General features: G+C 39.1%; 2 protein-coding genes across 3 annotated transcripts in view; one reads left to right on the forward strand and one right to left on the reverse strand.

The window, feature by feature from the left end:
* Window positions 1-1227: 1227 nt before the first annotated feature.
* lgr4 (leucine-rich repeat containing G protein-coupled receptor 4) overlaps window positions 1228-12218 on the forward strand; it is a 56089-nt gene continuing 45098 nt past the window's right edge. Inside the window, exons 1-2 of the mRNA XM_084109629.1 lie at window positions 1228-1519; window positions 1726-2008. Coding sequence (XP_083965755.1) covers window positions 1803-2008 — 206 coding nt within the window. The 5' untranslated portion in view covers window positions 1228-1519; window positions 1726-1802. The remainder of the gene's footprint in view (window positions 1520-1725; window positions 2009-12218) is intronic.
* kcna4 (potassium voltage-gated channel, shaker-related subfamily, member 4) overlaps window positions 7448-12218 on the reverse strand; it is a 112605-nt gene continuing 107834 nt past the window's right edge. Inside the window, exons 5-6 of one of the 2 annotated variants that reach the window (XM_084108942.1) lie at window positions 9182-9277; window positions 7448-9058 (exon numbers count right to left, since the gene is read on the reverse strand). The gene's annotated coding sequence lies outside the window, so the exon portion shown is untranslated. The remainder of the gene's footprint in view (window positions 9059-9181; window positions 9278-12218) is intronic. The other variant, XM_084108943.1, reaches the window with a different exon arrangement.

Below are 12218 nucleotides of genomic sequence, written 5' to 3' on the forward strand. Positions count from 1 at the left end.
CTTTTCCCTCCAAAAATATAGCCTAAAACTTATCTCCAAATGCAAAACTGACATTAACAAAATGCAATAATGCAATAACAGCTGAAAAATTACTTGGGTGTGTGTTTTATTTTATATTTACCGTTCAATAATGCAATCGCTGCTGTCTGTCCCATAGAAGAACATGACAGCCAGCGTATGTTTTGGAACTATTGGGGCTTACATGAACCACGTGACAGCCATAGCGGCGACATCAAAGAGTGTCGCAACTCTTTCTCTCTATGGCTCTGGGTCCACCTAAGAAGGCCAAACAAAAGGGTTTTGGAAATGGGGTGGAAAAACAGCATCTCTTCGAGATAGCAGCAACACTCTTCATCTTCTCTAGCACAGCTCAACCAGGCCTCACTCCCTTTTTTGGTGTAGCTATTCTGTGGGTGCAGGTTATTTAAATGAGTAACATTGTGACTTCATAAGACCAGGAGAAAAACGGGTTGTAGTCCAAACGAGCTGTTTGTTGTAGTTCATGAAAAGGGGATTCTGTTAAATAAAATATCTCCCTTTAGAGTGGACTTTGAGCTTTGTAACCTTGCAGATCTTTTTTTTTTTTTTTTTTTTTTTACTCAAACAGCAACATTACACAATTGGTAAAGTTGAAAAAGAGGAAAAGCATAATAGGACCCCTTTTAATGCATAAATGTACTTTGTTCTCAGCTGTACTGTGTACCTGCTTGAGCTGTGTCGCAGTGGATTCTCTTTAATGAATTTGGATTAGTTTATCTCTAATCTCTTTTGAATGACCTCAAGTAGGCTATTTTCCCCACAGCTGTTCTGTAATTCTAAAAGTGAATAAAAGGCTTTTAATTGTTAAGGTTTTATCTACAGAGGACAACAGCAAGGCTAATTATATGTCCAGTGTGTAGGCCTAGGTATGCCAATTTTTTTCATGCGCTTTTGCAAAACAGGGTGTGAATAGTAAACACCACATTTGTGTAGTTTTAACCACGCCCCAATTAATGGGTTTATTATTAAACCCATTTCTTGATTATGTAAATAAGGCTTTTGAATATTTCACAGTCACAAGTTGGCTACTTTCGGCTTCACACTATACAACAGACGTCGAGAAATCATTAATATGTAGGTTTGTATTAACATATTCAGCACCTCACTGGCTGTCCTGCAGAGAGAGAGAGAGAGAGAGAGAGAGAGAGAGAGAGAGAGAGAGAGAGAGAGAGAGAGAGAGCCAGAGCCAGTAGAGGGGGAAACGTGAGGCTCGATTGAGAGCTGACCGTGTTTTCTACAGGAAACAAATCAGAGAGAGGGAGAGAGTGAAAATGCTGTTGTAACCGCTGTGTTTGTCGCGGTTTTGTGAGTGTTTTCCTGGAAGCTGACGCTTAGCGAATCACGCCAATCTGGAGCCCCGTTTGTTTAGACCCGGGAATCTAAGCTAAAGGTGTTTATTTTGTGTTTTTGGAGGCGTGAAGCTCGAGACTTCAGAATGACCGTTGACTGGCCCGATCTGCTTATCGTTCGCGGGCATTAGGTAAGAGCACTTATTTACACCGATCATGGCTGAAAGAAAAGCAGATAGCATAACGTTTCTTTTGGGCACTCACAAACAATAAGACATGCTGTAGCTTAATTTTAGTCCGTTAAATCGCCCACATCATGCCTAAATCTGATTAAACCTAGCGAATTCAACCTAAAGACTTCTGAGAGCTTGATGTTGTACTTGTTCTTATGTTTAAGGAACTATCACTAACAGTTACCTCCGTTTGCTGGCGAAACAAACAACGCATTTGCCTTCGAGGGTCTTTTGGGTCGAAATGAAGAGAAAAATGGCATTGCTGGCAGTCCGAATGCTTGTGTTGGGCTTGTGGATAGGGGGGCAGTCAGCCACTGCGGGAGAGGGACAATCCACTCCGGCCACATGCTCTCCGCTGTGCCGCTGCGATGAGGACGGAGGAGCGGACTGTTCTGGACGAGCACTGACCACTGTTCCCACCGGCCTCAGCGCTTTCACATATTACCTGTAAGTTACTACAATAACGTTTAACAATCAAGTTCATGCTGGGAACAAGTGCATACTGAATGTAGAAAACTGTTTTAGACGTATTTGGCTCCCATATCTAAAAATATCTTTTTTTTTCCTTCTTTTTTTTAACGAATTACTGTAGAAATACCAATAACAGCATGTAGCAATCCCGCAAAATAATGACGCATGTCTAGTTCATGCATTTACGCAAACTAACCATAATGTGTCTGCCTAAAACAAGTCTAAAATTGTTTTCAGTCTTCAAGTTAATAAGATCATTGATCATGTAGTTTCAAACCATGATAAACTCTTTTGTGACTCAGAAACACACCTTATCCACTCACTTTTATAGAAAGAACTAAGCTGCAGTACAAAATGTTCAAGATTAAGGGTGAAAAATCCAAATTAAGTAGTTTTGATGGACATGACTGGCAGTAAGTAATCATTATTACAGTACAAATATTAGCTAAATTTCTTCAGAAATTCATAGCTGAGATTTTTAGTTTTGTAGCTCAAAGTCCATCTTAGGCCGCTTTTGGGTAGGCTACTTGGTGTGAGTGTAACGGACTAAATGACCCATGCGGTTAATAAAGAGAGGGCTGCTCATCTATTATTGAATGCAGCCAGCCTTTAAAACCATACCAGCCTGCTTTTAAACCCATGCAGCATAAAAAAGGTAGATTTTGAGCCAGTTATTTATATATTGAGGTGAGTTGAGGTGCTTTTCTATATATAGGGCTTTCCACAAATGTCTTTCTCAGCAGTCTACTGCTGTTTTTTTTTTTTTTTTTTTTTTGCAGTGCACAACGGACACTAGTATTATATCTTTCTGAATTTTTTTACGGTTACATTTTCTTCATTTTTGAATTGAACTTTGAATCACTGATAATCCAGGAGCCCTCCCACATTAAAAGACACAAGTAATTTAAGTATGTGTAAGTATACTGTCAAACAGTAAGCTTTACCATTACTGACTAAAGGCCCATTCACAATAAGAACTAAAACTATAAAGAACTATAACAACTAAATTAGCATCCACGCCAATGCACGATAACATTCTTTTTTATTATAAGCGAGAGCATGCAGTTATGCTGTCTTTATTATGTGGTTTTAAATGCTCAAGCTCCTTAAAGTCAGTTGGATTCTGATTGTCTCTCAATGTTTTTATTGTTCATCATCTGGAAAAAAAAAATGTTCTGAAAGTGATTCCAGCAATATCGTGTGGCCTTATTAGAATGATTATTAAAACTTTATAGTTATTGTCCTTGGTGTTAATGGGCCTTAATTCTTGATGCTGACTCCTTTGGTCTGTATCAACAAGCATTTGCATCAACCGTGCATAGTTTGATGTCTCACCGGTTGACTTTGAGAACTTTTTTCCATCTGTTAATACAGAAAGGCTGGTTTATTGCTGGGCTGAGCCAGAGCCCAGTGTCTGTGGCACGTGCGAATCATGTCCCTCACCTCATTAGACTTTACCGGCATTTTTTGTGCCTTTACTCTGTTGTGTGTTACTTTTCTGCCAAATTGTTTAGAAGCAAGTCTGGAGGTGAGTGTTTATTCTGCAGCTCTCTCTTGGTGCCCATACATTTTGAAAACAGCTTGACGGGCTCTCGAAATATCTCTGCCAAGCTGCAGCATGTAACTCAACGCCAAGCTAAGTCCAGTCTGGAGAAGCGATAAAGCCAGAAATAAAGCCACAGAGTTAACACTAGCGGCGGCAGTGGTCATCTTAGATGTCAGTGAATTATATGGAAATAGGAGGGATGCATGTGTAGGCATCAGCAGGATGCTAATACTCCCGATTGGGTTTATATATATATATATATATATATATATATATAAATATATATATATATATATATATATATATAAATATATATATATTTTTTTTTTATATGTGAAACATTTTGTTAGGCAGTGTCATCATTATAACCAACAGCATGTTGTTAAATGTTTCTTGACCAATATGAACCAATTCACCAGCAAGCCACATTATATTGTTGGACTAGGGGGAATTCAGGTAAGCTAAATTGGGACATTTTTTTGCCATTGAGATGAATAATGTCTCAAACATTTTATTTATTTTTAATTCAGCATGTAATGAAAATTCTCCCTATCTATTTTGTAAGTGCATGTTATAGATCTTATTGTGAACCATTCATCCATTCACTTTCAAAATTTTTAAATAAATAATTATAAAAAAAAAAAAAACTGCCGTATGCCGTACTTCTTCTAATATTTAGTCTACTTAAATCCCTCCACAATTGTGTGCAAGCTCACCTTCATGTTTGAGTGCAACAACCACATCTCAACATCCAAATAACAACTGATGGATAGAACCTGGTCTCTGTCCTATATTTTTTCTTTTTCAACAATCCGTTACACTTATGTGTAAGTCACAATAGGGAATAAAAGATCTGTTGCTACTTCCACTTAATCATTTTGAAGACTATAAAATTAATATGTGACCGTATTTTCTCTTATTTGTAACATAGCATAATCTGGAAACTATGTTAGTGATGAAAGGCGTCTATATTTAAACAGTTTGTGTTTTATTGTGGTCAAATTTTTGATAAAATGCACATTTCTGATCAGTCCACGAGTGATGATGAGCAGATGATGGGACATCTCTCAGTCAGTCTGTGTGGTAATAGTCATAAGTTGTGAAATGCGCTGCCACCGCTCCAGCCGTATTGCTGCATCCGGCTGCGTCGGCCTGCTGCACGCTTTACTGCATTTCTGGTATTTATTTATGTAATTGATAATAGTTGGGCTGTTCTCTCTGCCCGTACTCTGGGTTGCCTTCAGCTGTCGCCACACTGTCTCTCCCTGCAGAGAAGAACAGAACTGGAGAATTAGTAAGAGAAAGGACAATAGAGGGAGGGAGTTGAAGTTGAAAACTGGTAAAGTGACAAAGAAAAATATGTTGGAGGATATCAGGATTCGGAGGGTCAGAGAAAAAAAAGGGAGGGAAACAAGTGTAAAAGTGTGAGAAGAGAGTGGGCACAGTCTGGTTGATAATTATTCTCTAGTCTAGATAGCAGCCCTCAGTGGGGTTAATATAGTTTGCTTACTTCAACAGGTTGTTGCGCAATACTCCAGGTTAATCATACTCTGTTTAGGTGGAGTATCGTAGCAGGGCGAGTGAGAGACTTAGCACCAGCTTAAGAAACAAATATGCACTGTAGTATCGCTCCACACCAGAGAAACTTTGACCTTGACTGAGCTGTATGGACAGATGTAACTATATACTTATTTAACTCCCGATGCAGGTGGTTCATAGCATATTACAGTGCACTTTGGCCTTGATAGTGTTTTAACAAGCACCTAGTAAAAAAAATCTGTTTTGTTGTATTGATAAGTGCTTTCTTAGTTGGGGGTGGGGGTTGGGGTTGGGATTTATGCTTAACTCATATATTTGAAAAAGTATTTTAGATTTTTTTTTTTTCTTGTAATAATTTCAAATGTCTTACCTAGTTGTTTGTTAATTGTTTTACCTCCCCATGAAGAGACCCTTGCTACTCACTTCTTTCCTTAGTTATCTTGTTCTTTTCCAGTAAGTTTAAAAAAAAAGATCTTTTTTGTTACTATTCAATTGTATGTCCTTCATAGTCAAGCGTGTGACTCCTTTATTTTTGACCCATGCTACTTTTCAATTTACCTTGCCTCTTTTTTGGTGTCCCGTCACTGGCTGAAAGAATTTCCCTTGTGTATATGTGTGTGTGCGCTGGCTTAGTGCAGTGGGGATATCCCCCCTTAACCGTCTGTCCACACGCCATTAGCAAACTCTTGCCTCAGCCTCAGTAAAGCCCTTCAGCATTGAGGAGCTGGAATGTGCCTTTGTGTCCCATTAACAAAACAGAGACGCCATGTTCTTTTCCATCTTAAAGGCTGTGAGAAGGGTTGCACGTCTACAAGCTCAGTCAGATGGAACCGGCAGCACCATTTTTCCACACCTTTCCCTGACTGAATGTATAGAGCGATTAGTGATCTTGTTTTTTCACATTCACGTCTGAAGACAAAACCGTTTCTGTGCAGTCAGAGGGTACGTGACAGAAAATGCCTGGTAGGGTAATGCACTTTTAATGGTGTTCGAGAGTGAATTAGAGGATGAAAGTTTGTCATTGCTCTTCTTTTGATTTCGATTTTTTGAGCAGGCCACCAGAAAGACACACTTTTCTTGATTCTGTCAGATAAAATTACTAGGGTGAAAACTATGGATTAGCTGAACCTTTGAGATGCAATGTTTTATCTGAAGATGGTTTGTATGCCTCAGTGCTGCACAAATGATTTACAGCTCTAACTGATGTTATGTGGTGAATTGGGATGGTTCAGGATAAAGGTTGTTTTATATGCACATGAGCACAGGCAGCCTTCAGTCATACCTACACACACACACACACACACACACACACACACACACACACACACACACACACACACACACACACACACACACACACACAGACACAGACACACACACACACAGACACACACACACACACACACACACACACAGACACACAGGTCATGAGAAGAGCTCTGGAGGAAAAGAGGGCCCTCTGTGTTCAGCGTTCTGGCAAAGACTTTCTCAGCCATTACAGGTGAAGCCTCATGAATGTCTGTGACTTCATTTTCGTTTTTACAAGAACAACTTTGCGTATCCAGTTTTAGTCCCAAACATTGAACTTAATACAAAAAAAATCTATGGTTGGCAACCAAGTTTTTTTTTTTTCAATCCAGAACTGTTCATTTTTTAAAGGGGCTATTCTCCTATTTGGATAATTCAGAAACCCTTATTATTAGTGACACCGGTGGCTGTTAAGTGAACTGCAGCCAGCAACTTGCTGCTTGTGCTCGCACTTCTGCACACGTAACGTAATGCCCCGATATACTCACAGCGAAGTCCTTTTTTCACTTTTTGCTTAGGGTTAAATGAAGTTAGAGCGATGTTTAGATGAATATGTAAATAGGTGCTGCACGCTTTCCTCTTAGAAACAAAATAAACACACAATAAAAATGACAGCAGTGAGAAAGCAGCAGTTAAGAAAGCATGTGAGCATAGCGATGAGGATATGTTTGCACAAGCTCTGTAATTCACCAGCATCATGTTGACAGATGAAGTAATTAATAATATTCAATATTCACTTAATATTCAACAATATTATTGTTCTGACTACTGACGCTGTTGTATGAGAACTGAACTGAGCTGGACGAGGACATCCCTTTTTTTTTTAGAACTGCTATATAGATGAAATTAACTAATTTAATAATTGATGATCTTTACAATGGAACTGAATCAACACTGAACTGATTTTAGCTGAACAACAGCCAAGATGCATAATTTTCCTGTTGTAAAGCTACTTTGAAACAATCTGTATTGTATAAAGCGCTATATAAATAAAGGTGACTTAACTTGAAATTACACTGTTATGATAGTTTTATTATGAAGTATATTTGAGACTGTAGACTATATCTGACAATGTGAGACCATAGTTTGAATTAATCGCTTTTCTTTGCATGGCACACTGACATTACAGTACAGAATAGCTCTTTTGGCAATATCCTGAACATTGTATAAGCATTCATTTCATGTGTCATAGAATGGAAGAGAGGCTCTCAGGAGCGCCCGTAAACGTCACATCCTTTTTATTTTCCCGGCAATAACCACCTGGGTTTACAATCTTTCATAGACGACCTAGGAAGTCGGGGAAGGTCTAGTTTTTTAAAGTTTCGTTACATTTAGTTTCGCAATTAATACGTGACATTTTTTACATATAGCCCCTTTAAATAAAACTGACAGAGTTTCATGCACTACATGTTCATAGGAACCACGAGACCACTCTTGAATCTAAAGCTTGAACATATGTAGTCAGATTATAGAATAAATGACTCTTATTAATCAGTTCTTTTTAGTGAATCAAAAACATACTACGTGACCATGTACTCTGATTCCTGAACAAATCACTCTAATGAATTGTTTTTTTTTAGTGAAACAAACACATACAGCTTATAACTTACAGTGAGACTCAGTTTAATTACTGACTGGTTCCTTGTTTGACATTGTGTACTTAAAGATACACATTATGAAGTTTGTCAGCAGAATTTTATAAATATTAAGGACATTTTTGATTGGTATTGTTGTTGTTTAATATTTAAGGCCAAATATTGGATTCAATTAAATCTGCCTAAAAAAAAGCCATTAAAAAGATGACACCCTTTACAAGACTTATTACGTTTGTAAAGTTTTTTATTTTGTTGTTGTGATTTTTCATTGAATATCTCTTTAACTTTACTCTAGACCAAAACCGTTAAGAGGAATTGTAACTAAAATGGTTAAATTCTTTATGATTCCCATTCCTAATAAAATCACTGTCACTCTGTTTTATATCTCTCCCTCTTTGTACTTTACTATTTTTGATGAGCATAAACGAAGGCTCATGATGGTTAGAGAGACACGTAAGAGCTTTTCTCTCATTCAGAAATGGTGGATGTGGGACAAAGAGAGAGACTGTTAGGCTGCCAGAACTTCTTAAAGCATTGCAAGTGTTTATACATACAGCTTTCAGACCTCAAATCAAACCTTACTGGCCATGCCCTTGTCCTGTGGACTTCGTCCCATGTGAAGAAAATATCCACCAAATGTCCGTTCTGCTGTAAGGAACTGTGAGGACTGGATTAGTGGACTGACAAGTAGTCCCCAGTAGGAGTCCGACCGGAGATGAACTCTAATCCAAGGTTTGCGTGTGTTGTGTTCTCTGGTGGTTAGGCTCCTTGAGAAGTATCCAGCAGCTGAAGAAGTGCGGATGTCTTCTCTGTCCAGCTCTTCCAGTAAGGAGTGTTTAACATGGCACCTCTCCTTCTAGCCGAACATTTGTACGTGTGTGGTCCTACACAGTGCCACTTGGCTGGCATTTCCTCTCTGCCCATGTGCGCGACCCCTGGTGACCTCGAGTCGCAGGGTCCGTCATCGCCCCACAGCCGAGCGCTTCCTGACCTGGAGATGACCCCCCTGGGTCCCCCGCATCTGTCCACACGCTGCCCCTGCCAACAATTTGTATGTGTTTATGAGTGTGAGAGAGACAGAAAAGCAGCACCTGTTGAATTTATTTAAACTGAGCTGATGATACATTATGTCTAGAGGCCAGTAAAATAAACAGTTATTACCAGTTTATCATTTTCTTCCTCATTTCGGAAACCTCTGCTGTGTCCTCGTCTGGTTGGCATGTCATATTTAAGCCAGTCATGCTTCATTTTGCGTTGCTATTTTTAAGAGTTTGCAATATTTTGTGTGTGTGTGTGAGAGAGAGACTTGTCAGGACTGGAAGTTTAAAACACTAGTAGGTACATTGACAACAGTTTACAGTGACAAAACAACCATTATTTTGTATTAGATTTGAGGTGACAAGGGACAATGCAATGGCAAACAACCACATAGAGGAAGAGATGAGCTAGGTTAGGAATGAGGAGCATATTACTCTAAAAAACTATGACAATTACATGCAGAAAAGATCATCCTTCATGCAAAGGCAAGGTTTTAGGGACTGCATTCAACTGAGAAACTGTGGGCATAGTTGATTTCAAATTCACACTGATATTTTGTCCAGTCAGTAGACCTAGTAATTACCTTATAAATAAAAAAATACACTACTGTTTAAAAGTTTGGGTTCAGTGTATATATATATATTTTTTTCTCACCAAGGCAGTATTTATTTGAAAAAAGAAGAAAAAATCCATTTAAAAAAATAATTTCTTCCTGTGATTGCAAAGCTGAATTTTTAGCAGCCATTCAGTGTCACATGATCCTTCAGAAATCATTTTAAAGACCCCCTGTGGTGAAAATCAAGTTTATGCGATATCCGTATCGCAGTGATGTGCGATAAATTGCATTTATTTTATGTGCCAAGCATTTGTGTCATGCATGCATAGGTTGTTTATCCAAATTCGACCAATCAAATGGGGCCTTACTATCTTTATACCCGCCTCCCCAGTAGGTGCTATTATGCTATTGGCTAGATCGGGCCTAAAGGGGAACCTAGTGGCTCAGAGCAGAGAGTGGAAAATAAATGGCGGGAGTAGAGACAAGCGAGAAAAATGACAACAGCGAAGAAAAAAAACCCTGTGCCAAAAAAAAAAACTGTACGTCTGAAATATGCCAATATTTTGGCTTCAATAGAGAAGACGTGTCATAAATGCAGGTACTGTGTAAGGGGCCATTCACATATCGCGTCTAAAAACGCATGGAAAGCGCGGCCGCGCCGCTATCTCCTTTTTTCCACAAGCGCTTGCGTCTGTCGTTGCTATGCAACCATGACCTGCATGAGCTTGCGGAATTCTGTAAAGTTGAGATGTTCTCATCTCGTCGCGGTATAGGCGGGCCTGGAAAAATGTGCTTCCATTTTGAGCACGCTTCCCGCGCGCCTGCATTTGAAATAACGAATTTGCACGCGAAAAAAACGCGATATGACGGTGTCGCTAAGTCGTGGCGAAAAATTTTGGCCTCGTCGAGAGGAAACTAATCTCCACAGTCATCTGGAACGCAACCTCAGGGAGCTAGGCTAAGACTTCAAAAAGTGTAAGCCCAAATCTACTAGGGATGCACTGATCCGATACTGCCATTTTTGCTGGATCGGGTATCGGTCAGACGAGGCCGATCCAAATCCGATATTGTGCGTATACTATTCATTGTTATTGTTAAGCCCCACAAAACGCACACAAACATTATAAAGCACCATAAGTTTTCGTGCACAATATTATAAGTGTTCTGAAGCCATTATATAGTATAATGTGAGATAGAAATTAATATTTAAGTCGTTAAATTCAAGCTCACGTAAACGTTTCCCTCAGCTGCGGCTGTCAATCATTCTTCATTCAGCATTCAAACAGCGCGTCGCGTTCGGTTACGACAGTTAACACGATGAAACTCTCTCCAAGATGATTCAATGTTACTATTATCATACTTGATCTGTAGATAAAAGTCTATGGTTTCGCATAAAACAACTTTATCTCGCTGGACTTTATTGCTGTACCTTAATCATGTTACTTTCTACCGGGTGTCTGTTAGATCACTGGAGTAAAGTCAGAGCACTATTTGTTCTTCACGCGCACAGTAACTGAAATTTAAAACTGTTAAAAGAAAATGCTGAATAGACTATTGCATAGATAGATACTGTATAATACACTACGCATCAATATGTATTTTCTTTGTGCTTTAAACTTTCCAATGACTCATGTTGCTTCAAGCACATCATTTTGCACTCGGGATGCGCATAAGCGCTTTGTGCTGCACTGTATAGAGCATCACAGTCCCGCCCACAGCCCGAGAGCGCTTAGGTGCCGGAAGTAAATTTCCCATTCATTTCTCCCATTGACGTTTTGGAAAATCCGTATCTAAAGAGTTTTAGAGCATGTCTGAGGATAATCAGCTACGGCTGAACTCATAGGCATACAACATATCATTTCGAGTGAAAAAACGACGAGAAAATCCAAAAAAAGTCAAAGGTACAAGACTGTGTACATATTTTCATTTCCGAGCGAAGGAACTACTCATCCCATAAACCACCGTGCCTCACTGAAGTTGACTGAAGCCACAACCACGAAAGAGCCTTTAGAGCGACTTTCAAATTTGACGACAGCCACGCAAACTTTTTCTTGTGCAGTTTATAGCAGTTCTTTCAGTAGTAATCGTGTAAATAATAGTGTTTTTTATAGGTATTGTGTATTGAATTTTATATTTATCATCGTGTATTTTATATTGTGTGCGTGTGTGAAAAGCGGTTAACGATAACGTTAGCAACATGGTGCAGTGCTTTGTACCTTTGTACCTGACTGCAATCACCACTCAGTGGTCAACACATGACGCCACGATCTGGCGGTCCGCGGCGTGCTGCTCATCAGTTTCAGCGGCCCACGGGCAGGTTGCTGACAAATGCCTCAACAATTTCCCACTTGTGGTCCATGCTCATTTTATTCATGAAGTTATAGTTCATCCTTAATTTTAATAACATTTAATGTATTTTCTTAATAACAACAAGTGAAAATTAAAAAGTGATGGTCAGCAAACCAGAAAGTGCGTCATATTCAGTTTATTAACTTGCCATGAATTATTACACAAATGTTCAGTAAATGCATGAAGAGGTATGCCTAAGCTAAATATTGTTTTGACAGTGGCATCATAAAATGCTTGATATGACTCATACCATAT

This window comes from Abramis brama (assembly GCF_963993115.1).
Source record: "Abramis brama genome assembly, chromosome: 3".
Lineage (NCBI taxonomy): Eukaryota > Metazoa > Chordata > Actinopteri > Cypriniformes > Leuciscidae > Abramis > Abramis brama.